At 44.7% G+C, this 27805-nt stretch overlaps 2 protein-coding genes across 2 annotated transcripts; one reads left to right on the top strand and one right to left on the bottom strand.

Moving 5' to 3' along the window:
• The first annotated feature begins 24 nt into the window (after positions 1-24).
• utp20 (UTP20 small subunit processome component) lies at positions 25-22252 on the top strand. The gene is made up of 61 exons (XM_080518028.1): positions 25-147; positions 348-428; positions 516-582; positions 813-945; positions 1016-1204; positions 1368-1449; positions 1603-1740; positions 2181-2336; positions 2421-2573; positions 2723-2857; positions 2943-3020; positions 3118-3290; positions 3387-3542; positions 3641-3729; positions 3983-4088; positions 4326-4476; positions 4564-4626; positions 4707-4874; positions 5396-5472; positions 5560-5639; positions 5738-5996; positions 6070-6258; positions 6498-6588; positions 7312-7397; positions 7903-8028; positions 8747-8913; positions 9790-9998; positions 10078-10221; positions 10309-10388; positions 10481-10716; positions 10819-10963; positions 11426-11513; positions 11699-11842; positions 12036-12089; positions 12186-12338; positions 12418-12573; positions 12664-12804; positions 12936-13073; positions 13164-13303; positions 13428-13510; positions 13744-14069; positions 14154-14293; positions 14378-14534; positions 14800-14898; positions 15647-15814; positions 16220-16386; positions 16464-16611; positions 16700-16816; positions 16927-17097; positions 17417-17548; positions 17630-17740; positions 17825-17974; positions 18051-18233; positions 18729-18860; positions 18955-19087; positions 19163-19365; positions 19455-19526; positions 19617-19925; positions 20021-20147; positions 21658-21803; positions 21892-22252. Exons 1-61 carry the CDS (start codon positions 97-99, stop codon positions 22045-22047), a joined length of 8502 nt encoding a protein of 2833 aa, XP_080374154.1. The 5' UTR covers positions 25-96; the 3' UTR covers positions 22048-22252.
• A 506-nt stretch (positions 22253-22758) lies between these two features.
• Positions 22759-27429, bottom strand: arl1 (ADP-ribosylation factor-like 1). The gene is made up of 6 exons (XM_080518709.1): positions 27336-27429; positions 26251-26385; positions 25453-25534; positions 24927-25038; positions 24441-24619; positions 22759-24240 (listed from the first exon to the last, which is right to left on the bottom strand). The coding sequence occupies exons 1-6, from the start codon at positions 27337-27339 to the stop codon at positions 24210-24212; spliced, it is 543 nt and encodes a 180-aa protein (XP_080374835.1). The 5' UTR covers positions 27340-27429; the 3' UTR covers positions 22759-24209.
• Between the last annotated feature and the right edge of the window lie 376 nt (positions 27430-27805).

Here is a 27805-nt window from a genome sequence, read left to right as displayed (position 1 = left end):
GACTTAACGATTAAAGTTACGTTTTTCGTGCGTCGTTTTAACAGCGCGACAGTTTTTCGCGATACAATTTTTCACTTTTCACGCGACGAGTTGAAGATGAAGGGCAAATCCAGATCATCGAATCACAAATCTGAGAACACCTTCAGGGTAAGTCCAGAAGCACGACGATAAAACAGTTTTAAATAACCTTAAAATCCTGTTTCTCTGTAACCACCTTTGATTAACCTCTCATGTCAAAGTGTGTTCAAGTTGCCAAACAAATATACCTTACAATGTAATTTTTTTACCCAGCGGCATCACATACAATGTAGTGTAACTGTAAAAGTAATCTGATTTCTGTCTTCCAGTTTCTCACTTTTGCTGAAAGGCTTGCCAATGTAAATATCGATGTCATCCATCGTATTGACAGGACGGGATCATATGCTGAGGTTTGGAGACTCATAATAATTCTATTTCTCTTTACATTAATTGCTAATGCATCGTGATTCATCCATTGTGTTTTTATGTTATTACAGGAAGTAGAAACATACTTCTCAGAAGGACTAACAAAATGGAGAGATCTCAACTTGACAGAGAATTTCAGTATGTACTGCATTTTCTATTATATGCTCACTATCTTTATCACAGGACCAATCAGCTTTGACAGATAAAGATATTTTTTGGTAAATTCCAGACCTTCTAATGATTTTCATGTTATGATATACTATTGTTGATGTATGTTATATCCGTAGGCATTAAGCTCTTGATTTGGTGCTACCTCAGGTGAAGCCTGCCCCACTCACTGGTTTCAATCTGATGTCTTTCCTTTGTAGCTACATTTTTAAAAGAGGTATCCAACAAGAGCCAGTCGTTCAACATGCTGGTTTTTCACCAGAAGGCCCTTGTAGAAAGTCTGAAAACTCACTTGGCTGTCAAGGACAGCCTGGCCTACCAACCACTGCTGGAGTAAGTGATCCCCACATTATTTTATTACAGTTTTGTTGCTGTAAAACTAAATGTGCTAATTCGCCCCCAGCCTGGTGGTGCAGCTGGCCAGAGACCTGCAAACTGACTTCTATCCTCACTTCCCCGACTTCTTCGTTCTGATCACTTCCCTGCTGGAGACGAAGGACACAGAGCTCCTGGAATGGGCTTTCACCTGCCTCTCCTACCTCTACAAATACCTGTGGAGGGTCATGGTGAAGGACATGACCAACATCTACAGGTGAGCTGAAAGTGTGTGATGTTAGAGGTATACGTCTCCACTTGGATGATGGAGTTTCCGTTGGAACGCTGGAAACACTCAAACTGTTAAATCACACACTTTTGCCTGTAACAGTGTCTTTAGTTTGGCTTTATAGAGTCACTGTATTTTTTTCTCCACACAGCATGTACAGCACCCTCCTCGCACACAAGAAAGAGCACATCCGCAAGTTTGCAGCCGAGAGCTTTGCTTTCTTGATGAGAAAGGTGTGTAAGTTGTCTGTGATCAAAATGCATATTTCTGCCTCGTGATGTTTAAGCAAAATGAAGTTATTATTGATAGTCATTCCTCTCTTATTTTTTCCCCCCCATGATTTTATTATTTTCTGTCACAAACTGATGCTTGACTTTGTCTCACAGGTTCCTGACCTTGATGCCTTGCTCAGCCATGTGTTCTCAGACTTGGAGCAGCACCCCAATAAGGCGGAGGGAGCCGGCCAGCTGCTCTTCGACATGTGCAAAGGAGTCCGAAACATGTTTCATTCCTGTGCTGCAACTGTAAGCATCTTTTATTCCATCTGTTTATTGCATGTGCAGATGTATTGAATTCAAGTCGATCCTGTTGATTTGATGTTTTTTGCATTATGGTTAATGAGAATTTGAAGATTTCAGAGGCTGATTGATGTTCCTCCCAAGCAGTTTCATTTCTGCAGGAAGGCTGTAGGAGTACCTAATAAAAAATATGGGGTTCTGAAAAATGCGCAGTTATGGGAGGGTGATATTGCCACAGATATGAGACAATTACTGCTGGTGGGCCACTATTATTTGATCAGGATAAAAGCAGGTCGGGATTGGTTGAAACTGTGTTGTACAGCATTCAGAACAGAACAGACTGTGAGTGGCTGCAGGCGCAGGTCAGGAATTGATAAAACAGTTGTTGCCGTTGAAAATGGTAAAATATCCTCATGTTGTGTTTTCTGTACTCCCCGTCTTTGTAGGCTTTCCCTGTGGCCTTGCAGAAGCTCGGTCCAACCACCAGCCGCGGGGTGTCTCTGCCGTGGGACGCCGTCAGAGACGCTCTGGATCACATGGTCCAGGCTGCAGCCAGTCATGTGGACACGGAGCACTTCCTGGTTTTGTGGGAGTGCCTCCAGGTAGGGCAGCGGACACGGTTAAAAAAAAAGTCCTGTTTGTCCATTTGGAATTTGTATTTGATGTTGACTTGTCTTCATGTCTAGGCTGCTGTTTTGGAGGTGTTGGCTGCCATAACGGCAAAGGGAGAAGATGCAGAAGCGGCGATGGAGCAGCTGGAGAAGCTGCTGTTCATTTACCACACCCTGGTGTCCCACAGGGACGGAGCCAAGATCACTAAGCCAGAGGATGTTTGTCAGGCAAGAGGAGATTTGTCCTGTTTTACTGCAGTTGAATTAGGGCTGCGTGATGGATTGCAATATCGACATCATTATTTAAATGTCCATTTCGACATGATATCACATAGTCCTGTTTGAATGATTCACATTCTGTGTTGTTTGGCTTTCAGACTGTGCTTCGATTGGTCCAGCACTCGTCTCTGTCAGCCCCCTGCTACCGTCTCGTCCTCCAGATCACCTCCTCTCTGCTCCTCGGGGAGAACATCAGCCTACCCAAAGCGCTTATCCTGGATACTGTTCAGAAGGTGTGTGCACAATCAGTCCAACTCAAAACAAACGTTGACAAGCTTCCCGGAGCTCACGCGCACTACTTTCGACGACCTCCTTCAGGTTTTCCGCAGCACGATGGGCCACGATCTGATACTTGAGTTCACCAAAGAGATGTTCACTATGAAACAGTTTGAACAGGTGCAGTCTCAATCAAAATGTATTGACCTCATTCATGTTTTCGTCCGTCTGAGTCACCCTCACTCTAACCTTCGCCACGTCCTCACCCGTCCTCCAGCTCTTCCTCCCCAGCCTGCTGCGCTTCGCCTCCGATCTGTTTGGCCGCAGCGACACCCTGTCGCACCACTGTGGTCTGGACGTGCTGGTCAGTCTGATCCTCGTCAAGGCCCCGCCCCCTACCGACGGCGCTATGGCTTTTGAAACCTACCCGCTGCTCTTCATGGGACAGAGGTGGGACACAACAATATCCCTCAAACAGAAAAGAATCTTTGGATATTTGTGAAGTGGAAGTGAAGTGTTTTTTTGTTTTTTTTTTTCGTCCTAAAGCATTAAGGAGGCTGGACAGGCGAACGCAGCGCTGTCCGAGCAGCCTGCCGTTCCCGAGCTGGTGCTCTCGCTAATTAAACTCCCGAAGGACGAGAAGCAGCCCATCACCGACCTGTCGCTGCCTTGGTCCGCCCTGGTGCTGCTGCCACACCTCAGGTAGCAGCCAGACTCATTACTCATAAGTAAAGACACAACCGTTTGTTCATCAGTGAGAAAAAGGGCACTGATTGTTGTTTGATGTATGTTTCTATCAGACCTTTAGCGCCAGCAAGCATTGTTCCTGCTGTGACAGCGTTTTTAAACCTCCTCCTGTGTGAGATTGAGGCGGAAAGAATGGGAAAAGGTTTGTGACGGCCTATCATTTTAAATGTAAAGATTTTTTTAAATGTCAGTTGCTGCACATTTTAGTTCCTTTCTGAGCTTGAAAATCAATAAAACACTAATGTCTGCTTGCACTGTTATAATGTTGTTATAAATGTTGAATCGATTGTTTCTCTCTAAAATTAACTCCTTTTTAAATTGTCCAATGCTCATCAATGCAAAGTGACGTGTTAATAATGAATATTGCTGTTGTTTGTCTTCTGTCAAACCTCCAGCTGCTCTGTTTGTGGCCAGACAGGCTCTGAGCTGCCTTCTCTCTCTGGACAGCTCGACCAAACATTTCTTCGCCATCACAACCGACAAGATCAACTCAATGCTGCGGTGAGCGTTTTCACGACAATATCATTCATTCAACTTAAGAACTCCTGAGCTCTTCGGCGTTTCTTCTCCGTCGTCATGAGGAAATGCGAGCGTGGTTTCTGTGTGGAAGGATAAACGGTGACAAGGGGGCTGAATACTCTGAGGCGTTCCCGCGTTCAGGACGACTGGATCCTGTAAATATTTGACACTTTGTGATTGAATCCATGTAATAATCAGGACTGTTTCTCCTTGTTGCAGGAAGTTTCCCACCGACCTGTCGGCCCTGCTGCTCGGAGACTTGTACTACACCCGCCTGTCCCTCAGCGGTGTCTCTGAGCACCTTTCCCACAATGCTTTGCTGGAGCTCTACCAGATACTACATGCCAACCTGTCCTCCAATATTTCTAAAGTACGTCTGTCCTCTCAGGAAAACAAGGCCAATTTTGAATATCGGATGAAAGTCGCGATGATTTAAAGTGATCACTTCTCCGTTCAGATCCGCCTGCTGACTCTGCGGATTCTCTCCCAGTTCGAGGCCGAGCTCCCCCCGCAGGCTGAGGTAAGGCTCACTCATTCTGAAAAAGGAAAAACGCCTCCTTACGAGCATTTGTGTATTTATGCGAGTGCCGCTCGGTGCAGGGCGAGGAGAGCGTGGAGCTGCAGCCGGTGTTCGCCGTTTGCCTGCAGGCCGAGCTGGTGCCGGCCTCCGTGCAGGACTACAGGGAAAAGCTGCTTCACCTCCGGAAGCTGAGGCACGACCTGGTGCCACGAAGCCTGCCGCTCGGGCCGCCTGGAAACTTTGAGCAGGTCGTGAGAGAAGCGCCATGACACTCGTGTATTATGTTACCATGCAACAACAAAAACAAACCGCGGTAAAAACTTAATGACGAGCTTTAGGCTCAGGTGTAATGTGCCCCACCCTCTTTGTTTTAGGGGAGGATTTTGGATGAGCTGCAGATGTCTTATCAGGGCCCAGTTGTTGAAAACTCGGTTATCGTTAGGGCTTAACCAGTGGTTAAAATCACCCAGTTTTGAACAACCGGGCCCAGATCTTTTTGAGTTCGACTTGTAAACACACCGTTACAATAATCTATGCTACTGAAAATAAATGCGTGAACAAGTTTCTCTGAATCTGGTTGGGTCAGAAATCCTTAAATTCTTGCGATACATTTTGGCATTAGCCTGAATCTACAGTTGTTATGATACATCAAATAAAAGCCGTCTGCATGTTTATTACAGCTGTTTGGTTGCTTCTTCTCTTGGTCGTTGGTTTGCAGATCTGCATCTTTAAAGAAGCGGTAACCAATGAACGTTTGCTTGTTCTTCAGGTGCCTTTACGATATCTCACTGCAATGCTGTTCATCAACTTCAGGCCACTCTGGGACGCAGTCATTGAACTTCTCGTGTAAGTGGAAACCATTTCCCGCACGTCCATGATTGATGCCGACTCGTCGGTAACTCTCGCCGCCTGTGAACGTGGTGCTTTTGACAGGACCCATGCCAGAGGGATGGACAACAAGGACTTCTGGAGGGTGTACCACGAACAGCTGGAGATGGTTGCAGGCCTGGCTGGTGAGGATTGTGATGCACCATATTGTTTTAAAGTGTTAGAATATCATTGGCAGATAGAATCTTGAATGGAGATTTTTTTTCATTCGTTTGTGTCGTAGAAAAAGAGCTGCAGGAGGACGATGCCGACGAGGAGGAGGAGGAGGAGCCGCGTCTGCAGAGCGAGCCCGGCTGCGATGTCATTGAGAGCGGGGACGTGGGGGTGCAGTTCCTGGAGCAGCTGAAGTCGACCTCTGACCCCAGCGAGAGAACCGACTTCCCCAACTTCCGCGGGCTGCTGTGGCGCGCCATGGCCCTGTTCCCCGAGCGAGTGGAGCCACGCAGCCGAGAGCTGAGCCCGCTGCTGCTCCGCTTCATCAGGTGGAGGGAGGAGACGGTTAGCGATGTGGCCGGTGCGCATTCAGCCGATATTTACGGTTCGTCTCGTTGGCAGGAATGAGTTTTTCTCCTCCGACTTGCTGGTGGCGCCAACTCAAGATCTGAGGAAGAGAGACGACGCGGTCCCGGAGGAGTCGAGAGCAGGTAGAGAGATGGAGGAAGAGAAAGAAGAGGAGGAAGAGGAGGACGTGGAAGAGGCAAGCCGACAGCAGAGGAAGGGACCACCGAGGAGAGCCGCTGCCAAGTAAGACATGAGAACATGTATATGTTGAGTTGACTGTGGAAGTTCTCCAGGCAGGTATTATAATGCGATGATACATTTTTGTTTTTTTTGGTGGTGCAGGGTATACGTGTTGAAAATGTCTATATTTTCACGAAACCAAATAATTCAAATCGAAAAATGAACACAATCTCCAGCCGTTTCTACAAAGCACACGTGATTTCCTCTATAAAGTAAAACGAAGTTGTCTTTTTCTTTCACAGACAACTCATCACCCATCTGAAAGTGTTCGCCAAATTCACCAACCCTCGTGCTCTCTATCTGGAGAGCAGCCTCAGTGAGCTCTATAACCAGGTAACACACACACACAGACAGTCTTTAATGCAGGTTTTATACTGTATTATTGTTTGTTTGTTTTTTAATTCCAGTAAATGTTGTGTTAATGAGTGTCAAACAGAGCAAAAGATTAATTTCCTTCTTGATATTTTCAGTCATTGAGTACAATGTAAGTAACTCCGCGTTAGTAGATGGGTGAGAAACTCTTCAGTTTACTGAAGCGACGACAGTAAGTAAACGTACAGTGATTGGCAAAATGTATTTTAGAAACGGGAGGGACGTCAACATGACTTGAACCATCCAAAGTATTAGAGTTTGAAATCTTCACAACGTCACGTTGTTGTCAGATAAAGGAAGCTCATTGACACCAAAAGACTATTAATCCGATCCCACTGAAGGTCGTGGAGTTCAATGTTGTGCAACACTTCAAAGCAATTGATTTTGTTGCGGAGACAACTGTGTTGTTGTAGTGATGCTGTTATCCTTGAGCTAGTGTCATTACTGTGGACGTCCGGCGCAGGTCTGATGCACTCATGTAGCTCTGCCAGAACTTCATAAGTTGGAGGAAGATGCTCTCCAATGTGAATAACAGTTGGATTTGGACAGCAGCCCTGATGATACAATTTTGTTGCTATCCTTTATAGATTAGTACCGCAGAAAACCACACTTTTACCATATCTCGATCAAAAGATATAACAAATACGTGCCCCCCCCCTTTTCTCCTTTTCTCTCCATCATCAGTTGCTCTGCCATCAGGACCAGCAAATTCAACAAGTGGCTCTGGAGTGCCTTCTCACATACAAAGACCCCAACGTCGTCCCATACAAGTAAGGAAAAACGAATGTGCATCATAGTGATACAAGTGTCGATCTGTGGTCTGTCTCCCCTCTTCAATGGGCTCGTTGTGTGCCTCCTTGATACCTTCGGACTGGTGTCGTCATCCGTCTATGGTTACACGTGGAGGAATGCAGGCTCCCGCCTCCAATCGGACTCGCATTAGCATCTATTATCAGGCTATCCATTTACCAGACTTTAAAGCCACATGCAGACAGACGAGCACTTCCAGGGGAAGTTTTGCGTTACACGTGGTTCTATTTTGTAGCGCTCGGCTCAGGAACAGGGAATGAGACACCCTGTTCCAGGCTGGTGATGGAAAACCATGTCGCCACACTGTTCTGGATGGTTTCATGTGTCTGTGCTTCAGTGATCCAAATCTCACGTAAGACATTATGTTAGCATTCCTCAGGCCAAGATGAACGTGTCCTGAAAATAAGTGCTTTCAAGTACAGTTTTGAATCCTGTTTGTGTGTGTGTTTGTTGTTGTTTTTTTAGGGAGAATCTCGAGAGGCTTCTGGATGACAAACACTTTAAAGAAGAGATTGTTCATTTCAACATCTCTGAGGAGACGGGGGTGGTCGAGACCCCCCACAGAGGCAGGCTCATCCCACTGCTCATGAGGTACTGTTTACTTTTTCACCCCTGTTTGGACCATTGTGCACATTTGGCGTGAGTACAAGTACACATTTGTTATGCATTAGTGTTTTTCTGCTGCTTTGGTCACGACTCTGCGTCAACTGGCAGACCATCACATTGCCATGATGACAAAGCATGCAGAAAAGGGCGGGGGGGGGGGGGGCAGGGTGAGAATGTATTATTATTATTATTATTATTAAATTTTAATTAATGTATATATAATTGTTGTTGTTGTTATTATTTTCCTGCAGTAGCACAATTATTAAAAACTATTGAGAAGGCGTTTAAAATTTGAAAAATCTGAATGTTTTATTGGCCAGGCTTGTGCAGACAAACACTGCTTTCCTTAGTGTTTATATGGAAAGACCAAAATCAAGAATAAAACTAAAGTTGAAAGACCTGTAGATTGCAAATGTCGTTTTTAATTGACCTGTTTGCTTCTAGACATCCACGTGATAGTGCTTTGTTGAATAAATGCTCATTCACACTGTTTTGTTTTTTACAAACCACTAGAAGTATCCGAAGTTCTTCATTAGGCAACAAGGAGCTTTAATAAGGAAAATCCAGTAATTGTTTTCTAATTTGGTTGAATTTTTCACCTCAATTTCCGTTTTTACCTCATCGGGTTTGCCTGATATACTTCTGTTGTCCTGGTATTTCTTTTTCCAAACTGAGTTCTTCTGTTTGCTGCTTAACGACACAGGATCCTTTATGGCCGCCTGCGCACAAAAGCTGGCAGCAGGTTTCAAGGGAAGGCGACCGCGGCCTCCCGGTCTTCCATCATCCTGCGCTTCCTGGCCGGCTGCCAATCCGAGGAGCTGGGGATGTTCATCGACCTGCTTCTGGAGCCCGTCTGCCATCACGGCCGAGGTTGGTCACGTCTGTGGCGGAGATTTTCCCCTGCCTGCTCCTTCCTGGTTTTCTAAGAAGCTCAATGATGATGATGGCGACTGTATGTTTGGGCTCATTGTCCTGACAGAATACTGCAACTCATGCACAGCAGTAACAGCTAATCCTGTAATCAGAGGATGTATTAACAGTGACAGAAAAATCTGAAGGACGTGCATATTTTTCACAGATTAGATTTGACAGAGGTCTGATCACACATAGCATCATGTTAATCATGATGCCTTAATCATCTGTCCGTATGTGTCATAAAACTATATATATTTGCATCTCTTATCATTTGTGTTTTTCTTCATCTATATAAATCTAATTTAAAAGTCACTTTTTTTATCTCTACAACCCGAACATATAATCCAGAAAGTTTCAAGCTTTATATTTTGATTATGTAATCCAAAACAGGAAAAGCATTTGGTTCTCTGAAACATTGTGAGCATTGTTATTGGATTCTTCATTTTCATGCTGAAATTGTGAAGCATAAAATCAAATGTACTGAAAATTGAAAATCATCAAAGATGTACGTATGTTCCCTTCTTTTTTCCTTCCTTCCTCTTTCATTGTGTTGTAAATGTTGTAAATGCACCTCATAAACTATAACATATAGTATAATAAAGGCTCGTTACAAGATTATGAAGATATGAATATTAACGTGTCAATATTGGTTAGCTTAGTTGTCAAACAGCATTTGGTAGAAATTATTTCACCTTGATGGTGATGTTTCCTGTGAAAAGGTCAAACAGTTCATGCTCTTCTTCTGCTTCTGTCTTTATTCAAAGAAACACTTCTTCTGACGGTTTTCTGGACAGAAATGTGAAAACAATGTGTCCACCTGTGTGTTTCCAGGCTCGTGCCTGGAGGCAGTGGAGAGGGCAGTGGCAGAGACCGATCTGGGCGCCGTCCTGCCACTGGGCCGCCACCACAGCCTGCTGAACATCATCCACGTGGTGATTCAGAAACTGGGCCACCTCATCCACGTGTACCTGCCCAAAGTGCTGCAGATCCTGCTGTGTCTCACAGCGTCTGTGTCCACCGTGCTGGACAGCAGGGATCGGGTAAACCGCACGGCTCCTTCACATTCATCACGCTCCTCCACAGCGTGAGACTAATAAAGCTTTGTTCGTGCTTCCTCAGCTCCGAGCAGGTTGCATCAGTCCTCTGAAGAACCTGAGGAGACTCGGCATCTTGAGGATCCAGGACTTCTTTGACGACTTCGACTCGTACAGCTTCAGCCCGGATGAGCTGGACGCCGTGTTCCAGGGTGTGGTCTGGCCTCAGGTACACACACTGTTATTAATTGCTCTTGACACGTTTCCTCTGCGCAGGCAGCTCCACTTCAACTCTTACGTGGGGGTTTTGTTCCAGGTGTGTCGTCTCCCGACAGAGAGCACGTACTCGCCCACCCCTCTGCTGAAACTGATCCACGTGTGGTGCAAAAACTCCCGGTCAGCCTCCAAGCTCACCTCCGTCACGCCGCGCTACATGTTAGTCAACAAATTATTAGTCAATAATCCGATTCCTCCGCCGTCTGCTTCAGGTACTTCCCCCTCCTGGCGAAGCAGAGGCCGGACCACCCAGAGTGCGACGTCCTTTTAAATGTCTTTGCCCTCCTCTCGGCGAAGAAGGCGTCCCACGCCACGATCACCATGGTGATGGACGTAACCGAGTCCCTCGCGTCTGCAGAAGACTTTGTGGTCTCCGACACCGAAACGGAGCTGAAGGTCAACGGCTACGTGTTCCCACAACCTGAAGAGGGCGCTCTCACGTCCACAGGTCAAAATTGAAACAAATGACGGCAGTCAGTTTTATTTTAATCACCATTGCTGCACTTCTCTGCAGTTTGATGAAACATGCACCTCGTTGTGTCTCGCCCAGATGCTATAAGTCAAGGCTCCAGACTGCTGCTGCCCCACATTTCCACCCTGTTCCTCTACCTCAGCGGAGTGGTGCGCAATACAGACCGGCTCAAGAAGAAGAAGTTCAGAGCTCAGGTGGCCAAAGAGCTCAACATCCTCTCCAAGTGAGCCACAATCATTCATACTCAGAATCTACTCTACTTACAACAGAACTTATGCAACATGGCCGACATTTTCCCATTACACAACATGCTCTTTAAAAATTCTCCCAATTCAGTCAGTTGGTGACAAATCTGACTTAACATTGAAAGCGTATTTTAGAGATGCATAGTATAAAATGCAAAGTCAAAAGTTTAAAGATATATATGTTTGAACTATTATTGGAGTAATTGAACACCCCACTCTCTGTACCCACCACTATGGTCAAGCAGTTTCAATATCTGGAGGTAAAATGGTACACTAGATTTCTATAGAATTGTTGTTTGGATAATTTAGTTAGACAATGTTTGCCTTTTTTTTTTTCATAAAGTGGGGTTGTACCTTTTTTTCTATATTCATCTTTATAGAGTCCAATTTGTTCTCATCAAACAAATGATGTGATTTGTGTCCCTCTCCTTTTATTCCAGACTCAGTCGATTTGTGACCGATAAAGAGCAGAGCTCCATGCTCATTGGCCTGCTGCTTCCTTACCTCCAGAAATGCAAAAACCCACAAGTGAGTTGTTTTTTCTTTTTTTTTTTTCTAGAGCTTTTCATCCACTGGTGTATTTACTCAGATTGATACAGTCAAGTTATATTTGCGAACAGAACAAGGAAAATAAATGAATGGTGTATTTTGTATTACAGGGTGCAGGATTTTGAACAGTAACAATGATTGTATGGAATCCGTGTGTGTTTCAGGAGACAGAAATTGACATTCTGGCGACCGTCCAGAACCTGCTGCGACAGTGTGCGCAGCCCTCCGCCTTCCTGAGACCCCTCAGCAAACTCTTCTCCATCATTCACAACAAACTGCCCAGGCTGGCCCTCACCAGCGCCTTCCAGGTACAGCAGAGAAAAAGTGCAGTGATTTTTGGTTGAATGCCAAACATTACAAGCTGTTTACAGTTGTATAAGTGCCCGTGATTATCAATGTAGAGTCCTCTGGGGACGGTCGATGCTGTGGAAAAGCACTCCATCAGTCAAGTCCATTTACTATTTCACATACTTTTGTTTTCTGTGCTGCTTTGTTGACCAGACTTTGTCGGATCTGGACCCTTCACTCACCTACATCACTGATGTAGCCACAAAGGTTAGATCACGAAAGCTTCTTTAGATTCCACTGGATCTATGGGTGTTGCGTTAAAATACAACAACCAGCCGCCTGTCTTTATCTCGTTCCCTTCAGCTCAACGCCTTCGACAGCCGTCACTTGGATGAAATCTACTTTGACGTGCGTCTGACGGGTTTCCAAGACGCCACCAAGCGCATCAGAGACATGCAGACTCTGGACCTTGACTTCATCAACATCCTCATGCACAACTGTTTCCATACGTACGAGGTCAGTACTGATCTATTGGCTAAACCTGTAATACCGCCCGGACCCGTTTCATGCACATATTCTCTTTCTTTTGATGCAGATCGGTGACATGTCGCTGGCAGACAACGCCACCTTGTGTCTGTCCGCGGTGATAACCCAGCTTGCGGCGGTCGGTGCCGGAGAGCAAATCTACAAGGATGTAGTACAACACACCATCCTGGATGCTGTACACAAGGGACTTCGCAACAAAACTGAGGTGCAAATGCAGTCCGTCTCACAGTTTTTTGCTTCGTCAATTCTCTTCACCTGATGTGACGCAGGTCTCGTCTTTCTGTAATCCTACTAGAATGTGCAGCATGAATACACATCCGTACTGGCCTGCCTGGTGAAAACCTTCCCCACCAAGAAGGAGTTCAGAGACCTGGTGCAGCTCACCAACTACAATGACCTCGAGTCGGACTTCTTCGAGCACATGAAGCACATCCAGGTGAGAAAGACTCGTCGTTCCTACTCATCTTGTTTATTTCAATGCACTGAGTTCCTGCCAAGTTTTATCTTTAAAATTTTTTTTTTTTTTTTAAGAACTATTTACAATAACTATAATGTCTTCATGTCCAGATCCACCGTCGTGGTCGTGCTTTGAGGAAGCTGGCCAAGCAGCTGACCGATGGGACGGTGACACTGACGCCTCGATCAATGCAGAACTACATCATGCCGTACGCCACGACCGCCCTGCTCGACGAGAAGATGCTCAAGGTGACGGAGACTAAAGAAATGTTCGAGCGAAAGATGGGAGTTTGTTTTTGTTTTGTGTTTGTCTAACCCTTCAGTCTGCTCCCACCGCAGCATGAGAGCATGACGTCCGCGTCAGTGGAAGTGGTGGGTGCGGTGTGCCGCAAGCTGACCTGGTCCAAATACCTCTACTACCTCAAACAGTTCATCCACATCCTGCAGACGGCACAGACTGACCACAAACTGGCCGTCAGGTTAGTTTGATTATTTGTGTGTGCTTTAAGCGAAATGCACTTTTATGTTTTGAATTTCAAGCAAATCCATCCTTCTGCTGGTCAATTTATTTGATTTGTTTTCTCTTGACATATTTGTCACCAGTTTGCTGGTCACTGCACTCGAGGCTTTTCATTTCGACCACGAGACACTCAGCAAAGAGATGGAAGCAGCCAAAGCCAGAGAAGGTGAGAAGATTATTAAATTCTTTTTCACAAATTTTACCAGCGACGTTTCAGTGGAGCCAATCCCAAATGACTCTGCTGAATTAGGGAAAATAGGGCAAACACAGGCCAGGACTCAAAGTATCTGCATGACCATAGTACCAGCCATTTGTAGCGTCATTGTGTACAGAAAGAGAACTTGCTCGTCTATATATCTTCTACATAACATAAATGAATGTTTATCTGTGTTTGACCAGCTCGGATTGTCTCGGTCGAGCCGATTGAGGAGGAAGATGCCGACCCATCTGATGTGAGTGATAACGAGGAAGTAGAGATGGAGACCGATGCTAAAGTTGCTCCTGCCGATGTCCTAATGGAAACGGACCAAGCTGAGACTGAGAACAATGGCGACCCAATAAAAGAAGCTCGCGTTAAAGACAAGGGACAACCAGTGTCCAGTTTACCCGCTGCAACATGCGGGCTGCCGCAGAGCAGAGAAGCACTGGAGGCTCTGATCAGTGCGATCCACCGGACCGTGAGCGACAGCGTGCTGCCCCGTCTGCACAAGTGCATCACAGCAAAGGTACGAGCTGCACAACACGTCACCACCTCAGAAGGAGGAGCTCAGCAGCAGTTTGTTATAGTGGCAGTGCATGTCTTGTTTTAGGTAAAGCGTGACGACGAGCACAAAGCAGTGAAGTCGAAGGATATGAAGGAAGAGGAGGTGCTGCGGATACCTATAGCGTTCGCCATGGTCAAGCTAATGCAGACTCTGCCCCCACACATCATGGAGGCCAACCTCCCCGGGTAGGCAGCTGTTTCACCCACACACAGTCTTCCATGAATTGGAGATGAGGCGTTTCGGTAAAACCAATTTTTTTTGTTTCCCAGGATTCTGATCAAAGTTTGTATCCTGCTGAGGAATCGTTTCCAGGAGGTTCGTGACGTGGCCAGAGGAACCCTGATAAAGATCGTCGAGTCTTTAGGTTGCAGGTATCTGCAGTACTTGCTCAAGGAGATGCAGGGGGTCCTTGTGAAGGGCTACCAGGTGAGAGGCCTCACACACACTGGCAAACATGGGGGGAAATTGACATATTTGTTGTTGAGGAGTCCCTGACACATGGACTTTAAGTAGGCCTCTACAAAAAAAAGGGATTATCAAAACAAAAATATAAAAATAAAAAATCCAAATTAAAGTAGGTGCCAAGAGGTGATATAAAGCCATTTCTTATGGCGACGAGCATTCTTCACAACTCTTGTTTCTTTCCATTGTCGGCTCTGTGTCTGATCTGTTTGTTGTCGCCCTCCTCCAGGTCCACGTGTTGACGTTCACTGTGTACCAGCTGCTGTCAGTCCTCAGTCCAACCCTGAAGAGCGGGGACCTGGACCCCTGCATGAACATGCTCATTGATGTGAGTCGTTTCTAATAGATTCCTCTCCTTGTTTTCCACATTATAGGTTCATGAATGTGATCTGCATCTGGGTCACAAACATAAAATGATTGACCTAATGCCACACAAACAATTATGCATCTCTAACATGTCTGTGTCTTTTCATAGATATGCTTGATGAAGAACATGTTTTGTGTGTTATTAGGTTAATTGTCTTGTTTTTGTCGATACATGATCGCTTTTTCAAAACATAACTGCAACTTTCAATATCTGGCAGAGCTCCAATATTTCTGTTTTTTAATGACGAGTGGATTCTTGTCTGTGATTGGACGATCATATAGAGGAAGTGCTTTGAAGCACTATAATGATATCAAATGGACGCAATGTTCTACTTGTTTTCTGTCTGGTCGTTTTTTTTTTTCTTTTTACATTTTTATCACCAACAGTCTCATGGTTATGATTATGATAAGTACGCATGCTGTATTCTGTCTAAGACAGTATATGAACCCTATAAACTTTTATAAGGTACGCGTTGAAATAACTTTAATTATCACTTTGTGTGATTGTAAGTTTGCTCAAGACTTCAAAGTCAAATAAAGTGCAGATGAAAACTCTTAAAATGTAAAACTCTCCCAATAAATTTCTGTAAAACATTGCCTCACGCTTTTAATATCCTCTGTCAATCTACTTCTACTTTTATATGCACCAAAAGAGCCATATCTGACTCGTGTCCTTCTTATCGCTCGTCTTCTGCTGTGACACTGAGCAGGTTTTCAACAATGAGCTGTTCGGGCCTGTGGCGGAAGAGAAGGAGGTGAAGGGCATCGTGTCCAAGCTGATGGAGGCGCGGCACAGCAAGAGCATGGACTCGTACGAGCTGCTGGCACAGTTCTGCAGTAAAGAGAGCATCACCAAGCTTATACTGCCGCTGAAGGAGGTGAGGAAGGGGTTGAATTTGGTAAACAAGACATGCAGTCGATTCTTTTTATGATGGTATTTATTAGATGAAGGAAAAAAATGATTTTAGTTAATATTGCAAAATCTGGACATGGCTTTAACTTTGTTCTCTTGGTAGCATAAAATAAAGGACCTGGCAATTTCTATGTATGGTTTTTAGATACAGTCATACAAACTTAATCTATACCACACCAATTCACCAATTACACATTTTTGGACTGTGAGAAACCTGTGAAACTGGAGAACCTCGTAAAAACCCACTGTGAGAGAAAATGCAACGTTCACTTAAGACTAATTAATTAGTAATAATTGAACTGACCACACTTAATCTGTTCACCACTGGACCGCCCCGTTTATACGTTATCTTATGATCGTTTCTCCTCAGATTTTGGAGACGACATCCAGTTTGAAGGTGTGTAAACGAGTGGGCGCTGTGCTCCGGCGGCTCGTTCTGGGTCTGCTCGTCAACACTGGCATGACTTCCCGGGACATCCTCCTCCTGAGCCACGGCCTGGTCAGCCAGAGCCTGCCGCTGCTCACCAAACGAGACCGGTACGCACACCAACTCACTGTTGTTGTTTTTCTTTCTTTTCTTACGCCAGCTCATTCATATTTTTGCGTATCTGCAGGGATAAGGCGTCTGTAAAGCCTCCCCCGGATCCCAGGCTGCCCCCGCCCAGCTGCCTGCTCCTTCCTGCCACTCCAAAAAGAGGAGCCCGGAAAGCTCCCGTCAGCAGCCGGACCAACATGCACATCCTGGTGGACGCTGGCCTCAAGGTGCTTCAATAACAGAAACTTGTTTATTTATTTATTTTTAAATCTTTGAAAAAAATAATTACATTTGTGTGTGTCATGTATTTTTCAGCTGCTCCACCTGAGTCTGAAGAATTCCAAAGTGACGTCCTCCGAGAACTCGTCTCTGGAGATGCTGGATCCTTTCGTGCAGTTGCTTCTGGACTGCATCGACTCCATGCATGTCAAAGTACAAACGTGTATTTCCTTTTCAACTATCAACTATCGATTGGTGAAAATACTCCTCCCGCATCACCTGTCCCCCCCCTCCTAATGGTTCCTCCACCCCCCCCTCCCCAGGTGATCACGGAGGCTCTGGTGGCGTTCACTTGGCTGTTGAAGTTCCCTCTACCATCCGTGAAGCAGAACGCCAACCAGCTGACCCAACAGCTCTTTGTCCTGCTGAAGGATTACTCCAAGGCCGGAGCAGCGCGTGGGGAGAACTACCAGCTGGTCCAGAACTGCTTCAAGGTATGTCACATAATGCGTGGACACAATGCAACACAGCAGGCACACGAGCAGACTTTTAGTAAAGTGGTACCATTCCTGTAGACTCGTCTCCCTCAGTGTACCATTCATAATACATGAGGCTTTTGTCTCCAGTAAAAGGCACCGCTGTAACTATTTCACTCAACTCCTTTTTAATTGAAGGAGTGGCAAGAAAGATGGCTCAACGTCCTTAATATGAGCATTAGCTTGGATTCGAAGCTGTGTCACAGGAACACTGACAAGACGCAATTATGTACCCAAGGCACTCTTGGACTACCATGAAGTGTTCTGCGTCTTTCAGGTCATCACTATTCTGGTGAAGAACGTCAAAAGCAACAACATCTCCGAGACCCAGCTGCAGGTGCTGCTGGGATACGCCGAGGAGGACATCTACGACCAGTCGCGTCAGGCCACCGCTTTCGGACTGTTAAAGGTCAAAATACAAACCCCGGGTCAAAGGCATGCTTGAGTTTTTCCAAATCCGTAATTAAACTTTTGTGTGTTTCTACTCCAGGCGATTCTGTCCAGGAAGCTCGTCGTCCCAGAGATGGAAGAAGTGCTGAAGAAAGTGGCAAAGTTGTCCGTCACAGGAAGCAACGGCATGATCAGAACTCACTGTCGACAGGTCCGGGAGTCTCTTTTTTATTGCCCTCTCTGCTGCATGCTGGGCAATTTGTCAGTTTACATAGTTATGCTTTATTTGTTGCAGATTTATCTGAAGTACCTGCTGGATTACCCACTGGGGAAGAAGCTGAAAACTCACCTGGACTTTGTGGTGGCCCAGCTGCAGTATGAGCACGACACAGGCAGGGAGTCTGTGCTGGAGATGCTGGCATACATCTGCCAGACTTTCCCCGAGGTGTGTAAAACCTCATGTTAATGAGCACCGTCACAGAGCGCCGTGGTTGACTTCTATTGTGTTCCTTGTGATTTAGAAACTGTTGACCCGGCACAGCGGCCTCTTCTTCGTCCCTCTGGCTCTGGTTGTGGTCAACGATGACTCTGCCAACTGTAAAAAGATGGCTGCCCTGGCCATCAAGGCTCTGTTATCGCAGCTGGACGTAAACAGCCAGGACACCCTTTTCTCCTTCGTCAACACTTGGCTGAACGCAGAAAAGGTATCCGTCTATCTGCCCGCCCGCCATTTTGCCTATCAGTGGATTCACGTTAATTCAGGATCTGTTGGATAAAAACCAACTTGATTGTTCGTTTGGAGTATTATTCCCATCCGTCCGAACCCTGGTGCCTCGAAACAAGCTCTTGTGGAACACTCGGAACAGCACTTTACAGTAGACCTTCATTGGTGTGCGTGATATGGCAGTCCTTGCCACTGTCCATACTTTTGGTACATTTGACCTAAACTTGGCGAGCTCCCAGATGATCAATGTTCCACCGCGATAATCCCGGGGGTGCTTTTCAGCCTGCACTCAGACGATTAGCTCATAAAGCCGTCGACCACGCACTCTGTTAATATCTTCTCTGATGAGACAGTGAAAGCAAAACGCACTGAAATTGCCCCGTTTATTGTCATACATGGCTCCAGATTGAGTTTTAATGTCTCTCAAAGTCTAAAATAATTAAAGACCTGATGTTAAATGTACCTCCTGTCCCAGACTACCCTGCGGCGTCTCGGGGCTCAGATCTGTGGTCTGTACGTGGAGGTGGAGGAGGAGAAGTTTTCCCGTCGACTGAATGACCTGCTGCCGCGGCTGGAGAAGGAAATCAATCCCGACAACTACGAGGATGTAAGTCAGTTCAGGAGGGGGTAACTGAAGTTCAAATATCGGGCCGAGAGGAAAGGGGGTACGTCTTTCATGAGCGTTTCACTTGCTGTCTCAGATTGAAGAGGAGGAGGATGAGAAAGGAGCCGACCGACTCCTGTTCAGCTATTTGAACCTCATTGGTAAACTGGGCAAACACTGCGGCCTGCTGGAGCTCAGCAGGCCCGCCGACACACTCCGTGGTATCTGGGGTAAGCGACCGACACCGGCCTTTACCGTGTCAGACACAGAGCCGCCCTGCACTCACGCTCACCTTCTTTAATCAGGTCACATCGAAGCCCACTTGCGCTACCCTCACTGCTGGGTGTGGCTGAGCGCCTCGCAGCTCTTTGGCCAGCTGTTTGCAGCTCAGCAGGCGGAGCAGCTGGTGGCCACGTGGAGAGGAGGAGGAGGAGGAGGAGGAGGAGGAGGAGGTGCTTCATCAACATCTGCTGCCACCAAGTTCATCACCACCAACCTGGATAAAAGAGTAAAGCCGAGACCTGCTCTGTTTTCCTCTCGGTGATCTACTTTCTGCATGCCAAAAACTAAATATTTCTCCCCCCCCCCCCCCCCCAGATAAGAGAGCTGGCGTTGTCCTTCTGCCATCAACTGCAGTCCAAGTTCCTCGACACGGCGTCAGGAGAGCAGGTGCATAAACGAAACCAGAAATCAACCACCGCCTCACGTCTCCAGTGATTAATGTGTTTGATTGACTGCTGTCGTCTTCTCCGCTCACAGGTGATTAAGAACCTGCTGTTTGTCGGGAAGGTGATTTACCTCATTTCCCCCGAGTCCGAGGTCACTTCTGCTCCAGAAGAGATAGCGGACAAGGACGAGGAGATGAGGCAGAAAGAAAATGGGGGAGAAGAAGAGGAGGAGGAGGAGGAGGAAGAGAAGAAGCAGACAGACAATGGGGAAGAAGAAGAAGAGGAAAAGGAGGAAGAGGACGATAAGGACGACCGCCCTCCTTCCCTGCTGTGGCTGATTAAGAAGCTTTCACTCATGGCAAAAAGAGAAGCGGCATATTCTCCCAAAGTTCCCCTCAAGGTTTGTAAACACAGCAAGAGTTCCTGTTTTGTTTTTTTGTTAAACTCATGGATGACTTTCCAGTGTCTCACTTCTGTTTCCTCTTTGTTCCTCAGAGAACGTGTGTGTTCAAGTTCCTGGGCGCGATGGCCATGAACCTGGGGAAGGAACGGCTCGGCCCATATCTCACCACCATCATCACTCCTCTGTACAGAGAGCTGGACAGCACATATGCAGACCAAGGTAGCTGCTCTCAACAGCATTAATACCTTTTATTTTATTTTTTTTTTAGTTTGAAATTAAAATATTGGACTCACTCTGACCACAATGTCCAGCTTCATCCTCACACAGGCAGAGGTGAAGGTCCAACACTGGAAGATTTGTGCTAAAAACACAGCATTTCTTTTCTCCGTCTGTGAGGTTTAAAGCTGAATTGTGGCCGTATTTGTACTCTTGTAATACTTGATACTCAATTGATGATGGTTAAAAAAGAAAAAGAAACAATATGTCCTTATTACCCATTTGTTTTGAATTTGCAGCCTTTCATATATTAACTAACTATTTACTTGACATCCTGATATCAATGTGCCATGTATATGCATTTTCATCTTGCAATAGCTTTTTTAAAATATATTATATCTATTATATACTATAATATTACTATACTGAATCCGCATTGCTTTGCTGTCAGATGTTAAAGTTGAAACTGCTACCAAACAGCTACAAAAGCAGAAAGGCCATGTATTTCATTATTAATGTAAAACTGACTAAATTGAATTAAACACCAGAATAAATGTTAAAGGTGCGTTGATTGCAGAAACAACAGTTTTATTATTATTATTAATATTATGTATTATTTATCATTGTACCAGTGAAAACAATAACTTCTATTTTAAAAGTACAGGAAATCTGTCTTGTCTGATCAAAATGTGCAGCCTGGTGAGAAACAACTGGCCCCAGTTTTCCTTTATTAAGATATTATCAAATATTTTAAAGAATATGTACAATCCAACAGATAGGAAAGCAGGCCCCTCTTTCAACAATCTTTCTCTCACGTCAACACTGATCCAAAACAAAACTATCACAACGCCAATAGACAAAAACCACAAGGTGAATAAATCAGAAGTGGATGGATTTTTGATGTCAGCAGTTAATCCTACATATGATGAAACTCGAGGTCAGAGGTGTGACACACAAATTAAGAAATTAGTTATTTATTGACCGTTTCTGTTGATCAGTAAAATATATTTCTCTTTTGAAGTCCATTTTAAATGGTGCCACATTTCTAAGGATCATGCATTTGTGGGATGTGCATCTATTATTAAAAATGCTATTGACTTTGCACAGGAATCATCAACCAGACACAAATTTACTTAATTTTTGTGCCATTCACCTTTGATTCAGACCTTAATGAAGATATTTTAATGAATGGTGAAGTGACTTTGTTGTGAGACTCTGTGGTCTTTGGTCGCTGCCCATCGAAGCCTCACACAGGGACACAAAGGTTGTTTTTCTCGGAACGAAAGGATGAAGGTTGTATTTCGATCCTGTGAAACCAAAACAAAAATATAGGGATGAAGTGGCTGAAATGTTGCTGCCCCTTATATCCACCGTCTCTCATCATGTTATACTAATAGACCATTTGAACCATATTGATCTGGTCTGCAAAGTGAGAAATGAGACTTCAAACTGTCTGCAGTTTTCTGGTTAATAACAGGACAAAATTCAGCAGTGACTTGTGTCTCCAATGCAGATCCCACACTGAAGAACCTGGCGCAGGAGCTGATCGAGCTGCTGAAGAAACAAGTGGGGCTTGAGACCTTCTCTCTCGCTTTCTCTGCTGTCCAGAAGGAGTTCTCCCAGAGGCGAGCGGCTCGCAAGCGACACAGAGCCATGCAGGTATGAACGACGCAGGGTGTCGCCCCCCGAACAAAAGCTCCGGGAGTCAGTCGTCCATGGCTTAACGTTTGTCCTCCGTCCTCCGCAGGCTGTGGTGAACCCCGACATCGCCGCCAAGAAGAAGCTCAAGAAGCACAAGAACAAGATCGAAGCCAAAAAGAGGAAAATCGAGTTCCTCCGGCCGGGATACAAAGCGAAGAAGCAGCGGAGTCACGCCCTCAAAGACCTGGCGATCGTGAAGTGAGCGGCAGAGACGTTCCGGGGGTCCTCGACATCTTCCAGCTGTTACTGTTTGACTTCAAAATATTCTCGTGGTTTTTCAAAGTGAAGATCAGCTCTGCCATAACGTGATCCACGGCTTCTGGGCTGAAGGAGACAGCTGCTAGTCTCCGTCTCCCTTGACAACACCAAGTCATTGAATTGCAGATCAAAGCTTCTTCTTCTTTTTTTTTTTTTTTTTAAATCTCCCTTCTATGAACTCAGTCAATCTGTGCTTGGATTTTTACCCTGCAGGTGAATGTACGAGTTCTTGTAAATAAAATAATAATCTGACACTTTTACTGACAATGTATTGTCACCGAAGATCTTCTTTCTTATTTAATACGAAGTAAAATCACAGCTGGTGCGGAAGATAATTTACATCAGTGAGGGATATCTAAAGCTTATGTTCTAGGAGGCAGGAGTTTGAAGGTATTTTCTAAATAGATGATAAATTATAGCTATTAAAATGAAGTGAATGACAAATCTCAATGAATTATGTTTTACATAGCGGTTAAAATAATCCTACTTGAATTGTTGATTCTGAATTTCTAGTGAACTTGCATATTTTGGCCAGTGCTCTGTATTTCTCCTACATATACGACCTTATTTTACATGACGCCGTGTCACCATCTAAACCAGGGGCGTCAAACATTTTAGTTCAGAGGTCACAAACCAAACAATTATGGAAAACTAGAACAATTTCAACAAATCAAAATTTTAATTAAACTTCAAATACAGTGAAATATCCCCCCAAAAAAGTCCTATAACTGTTGCATTCTACACATTTTCACAAACCCACCCCGAAAGCATGCTTTTGCAGCTGATGCTAGTCTGCCCGACGGTGCCGTGTCATGTCCACTGTTAAGGAATTTGTAAAGAAAATAAATAGTTTTTTACAATGCGCTAGGTTTGTGGAGGATTAGAGCCTCTTGCGGGTCGGTTTTGGCCCAAGCGCCTTATGTTTGACAACCCCTGATCGAAAAACTCATGAAGAGGCGCCATTTCTGCACTTTGCTCTTCTGAAAACTGACGTATAATGATTTAAACTTTAAATGCTTAGTAAAGTTCTTTCCAGTTCTACCACAAAAAAAAAAAAAATCTGATTAACACCTGAATGCATCTTTTATGCCAACCAACAGGGAATCAAACAACATTTTTTTTAAAACTATATTGTAAACCATTATCCAAAAACAGACATTTGCTGAATCAGCAATATCAATAGTTTTGGTTCCGCTCTTGTATATTCAATATAACATCAATAAGAAGTCGTCCCCACTGGTACAATCATTGATAATCTTTACTGAGAATCAGTTTCACTGTACAAGCTGATATAAATATGCATCCATAAAACTGAGCATACAGTTAGTGTCCAGTAACTCAAAGACGAATATGCCAAAGCTGTACTCGAGGATTTCAAAGAGGGGGAGAAATGGAGAGAGAGGAAAAAAAAGATTTAACCACCAAATTATTCAAAACATCACAAATCAACAGAGAAATAGAAAGTCATGACATTGCTTCTGCCACACTAAATAGTACAAAAGAGCCCAGGCTGCAGTAACACTTGGCGGGAGGAGAGCAGGTGAGTGCAGGTTGAAGCCAGACTGGTTTTACTTGGCAAATTGATTGAAGTTCACGCGTCTCGCCAAGGAGAAAAAGAAGCAAAAACAGAAGTGTATTTACTACAAAACGTGAGCGAGTGAAGGGTTTTCTGGGAAAGTAGTAGTCTGAAGCTCCAAGGTTTAGTAGAAATGCTGCAAACTCGCTTCCTTTTAATCAACTTGGTGTGGAAACTTAATGAGCGGATGAATAAAGTAAGTTTCGTCACAGGGAGCATTTCTCAGAGAGAAGATGAGGCGTGAGCCAAATTGTAGCCGTCCAGACGTTACTGCAGCCGACCCGTCTCAGTCCCGGGCTTGAAAAGGCGTTCGGCGTCGGGAGGTCTCGGCCAAGGCTTCAGGTGGGAGAGGAAGATGGGGGGGGGGGAGGAGTGCAATCACTGGTCCGAGGGGGGAGGTGGAGCATGGAAAGGTGGGGACGGGTCAGTCACAAGGCTTCAAACAGGGAGGGTTTTTTTTTTTTTGGGGGGGGGGGGGGGGGGGGGGGAGGTCAAAGGTCAGGGGTATGTACAAAGGGAGTGTCGGCCTTTTACTGCCGACTCTTCAGGGATTCCACCAACCTGCAGGCCGAGAAAAAGCAAACAGTTCAGCCTCGGCAAACACAAAGAGGAGATAATTCAACGTGTCATAAAGTACCGGTAAACACAGAGCTGAGGCAAGCTACTTGGAGAGAGACCCTCACTTAAAGAGTTCACCCGCTTCCCTGAACACTTTTCGTCATCCGACCCATATTTGGACTGTCAAGTACAGCGGAGCCTACCACTCCATTCCTTCGTCCAGCCCCAGGCCCTTCAGGGCCGAGGTCTTGAAGATCTGCCACTTCCGGTCCTTGAGGGCGGGGAGGCCCAGAGCGTTGGCCACCTCGGTCGGTGTCATGGCCTGCTCCATGTCCTGCTTGTTGGCAAACACCATGAGGATCGCCTTCTTCAGCTCCTCTTCCTGCACAAATCCACACGAAGGCCAAATAAAACACTGACATTCAGGGAGAAGACTTCCAGGCGTCAGGAATCCGTTGGGTGCAGGCGAGTGACACCTGATGTGAAATATTTATATATGCAATCCCTTTACACTTTTACCTTGACAATCAGTGCATGTATGGAGAACTGGGACGTGGGAAGGTTTTTGAATACGTTTAGCTCGGGACTTAAGAAGAACTAATGGAAAAGGACACTTGTGTTTTCCCGACAAGGATTTCACGTGCAGAATTAAAATCCTGTGTTTGAGATGGAGAGCTGACTCCACCAACCTCCAACATGGCCACCAGCTCCGACTTGGAGATGCCCATCCTGTCGCGGTCGTTGCTGTCCACCACGTAGATGACTGCGTCTGTGTTGGAGTAGTAACACCGCCAGTAGGGCCTGTGGTTGTGAAAGAGCGAGAGAAGGGTTAATAAAGAGCCAGAGAGAGGTGATCATCAGCAATTCAAGCTTCTTCTTTTTTTTTTTTATAAAATGAGAATAACTGATGGAGAATTAAAGAACGGCAGTAAGTGTTTTACTAGATAAAGCAGTCGCTACATTGTTGTCATGAAACTGATCTCTTGAATTCTCCCTTTAAAAATCGCCAAAAAGTAGACCTTTGACTCGTTTGTGCTTTTAATTTGAAGGTTTTGTATGTCTGATCGTACGACCAATAATGTAGAAGAAGTCATGAGAAACTGAACATGCTTTTATCACATCATGATGAATAATGTCAGAATTTATTTTTCATGTATTAAATTATGATCATTATCAACTGTTTCTATGGAAAATCACATGTCTCGGGGCTTTTACCTAATACTCGTCTGTCCTCCCAGATCCCAAACCTGGAACTTCAAGTTCTTGTATGTGACCGTCTCCACGTTGAAGCCGATAGCTGGAGGAACAAACAAACAGAGTAAATCCAGAGACGCGAGACTTGTGAATTTCCCCTTCCAGCTCTGCAAATTATTCACTGTAACCTGGTGATGCTGGAGGTTTGAAATGAAGCCAGGAGATCTAGAGAACTAGAATACATAAAGTCGATTTCTTTTACGCATCAGTGAAACAAGCTGTTTCAGTTTAACTTTTCAAATTGTCTGCAGCTTTTTCCTGCAGTGTTTTGAGCCTCACTAGGATGAAACTAGAAGTTGTTTTGGCAGTCTCTGCTGAACTGAGCGATCCTGACATTTCACACCGGTGTGCTGTAGCTGGATTAAGATATTCTATAACAGCTAGTGGAACTTGCTCTTCTGCCAACCAGCTTCGCGTCTCTTTTGTCAAACCAGTCATGTGTCAAAGAGGAATGTGAAGCAGAGCAGTTTGTAATTGTTCGACTAAACTGCTGTAAGCAAACTTAAATGTTCAAAATGCCAGACTTTGATAAGCTTGAAGGGTTCAGAATGTGCTCATCAAACTGACTCGATCTATATCAAGCTTCCCATTTCGTCTCAAGGCAACTCAACATATTTCATCACATCCAAGATTATCTTTGAAGTCACTTCTGCAACTGTTGTAAGCACAAACAGGACAAGAGATGTATACAAAAATAAACCCGCACATGACTCAACGGGAGCCGTGTACAACAGAAACCCAGAAGAAAGTGGTACGTACTCGGAATTGTGGTGACAACCTCTCCAACCTGCAGCCTGTACAGAATTGTGGTTTTTCCCGCACCGTCCAAACCCAGGATTAAAATCCTCATCTCTCTGGTATTAAACAGACCACTGAAGAGGCTCAAGAAAACACCTGAAAAAAAGAAAAGAAAAGAGTGTGAGAAGTGCTTGGTAAAGAGACAGTGGCTTTAGAAAACACTTCTGATCATGAGCAGACATGCATATTCTTAGTTTGACAGCTGAAAGGATCCCCACCGTCTCCCATTTGCTTATCAGCTGTTGATTTCATTATTGAGTACAATAAAGACCGATAAGGGGAGCCGATCAACCACTTTACAAAAGCGCTGCCGCTATCTACGTGAGTTTGTAGCAATACAATAAAATGTTTCTTTAATGGTATACAGAAGACAAATTCAATACCTTTTTCACTCTGCAATATCTTGAACTACTTGGAAAACTCTGAAAAGGCACTTTTATGATATTCAGTGACAGCCTGTTAAAATACTTTGAACATGACTAAGGAAAAGCAACACCCTCGTAAAATAAGGGGCATGCTCTGATTACTTGTTTTAAATGGCTTCTTGTAGGCCGAAAGTCTGGGTACACCCACACATACATACTCTCCAGCATACCACAACAATAAGATCAACACCGAAAAGGCAACATGCACTGATTTCACATAAGATTGACAACGACGTTAACGTCAAATATAGAAGAGATATGTCCTCATACACCTCGATGATTTAATACTGGTTAGCTTAGCAACAGTAACAGTCATGTTGATATCAGAACTGGATTGGAGGTTGGTATATTTTATTACTTATGTCCTAATTGGCAATATGTATAACCGCAGGAAATAACTCGACGAGATGTAAAGCTTACACGCAAAACACCATAACGCCACGGCAGAAATTCACCATGTAAATAGCAACAGTTAGCCATTAGCCTAGCTGGCTGCAGTAGCATTGACGTTAACTAAAGAGGGCAGAGACGGGGGAGTAAATCGGTGTAAATCGCGTTATACACAGTTAAGTAGTATTGCGTTTTCTGCAGACTAAAAGTGGAGAAAAACAAACAACGTACCCATGTCGAAGGGACTGCGGTCTTTATTTCCCCAGCAGAAAGACAGGAGGCTCGGACAGAAATGCTCTTCCGTCTGGTTGACGTGTCGCTTGCCGACGTCATCACAATGTCTCGTGGAGTTCGCTGCGCAACATTCGCCACATATAAATTAATAGAAAAAAAGTTGAAACGATCTCGTAGCTATTTTAACTAACAACTTGAATAAACGTTTATGTTCAATACCTTTATTGGGTTTTACTCATATTTTGGTGCTTCAGAAATATAAAACGGTAATGCTGTAGAATAGAATATGAATAAAATATAAAACTATAAAATCTATAACAAACAGAATATCTATAACTCAATAGCCGGTATAATTATAAAATATGATTATTGACTATAAGAGAAGATTTTTTTTTCTTTATTGACCTTTTTCACGAAAGTGCGACTTGAGAAATTAACACAGATACTGTGGTGCAGGGTGCGTTCAA

Source organism: Blennius ocellaris (genome assembly GCF_963422515.1).
Source record: "Blennius ocellaris genome assembly, chromosome: 22".
Lineage (NCBI taxonomy): Eukaryota > Metazoa > Chordata > Actinopteri > Blenniiformes > Blenniidae > Blennius > Blennius ocellaris.
The sequence above is the reverse complement of the archived record's forward strand: the minus strand, read 5'-3'. Positions and strand labels throughout refer to the sequence as shown.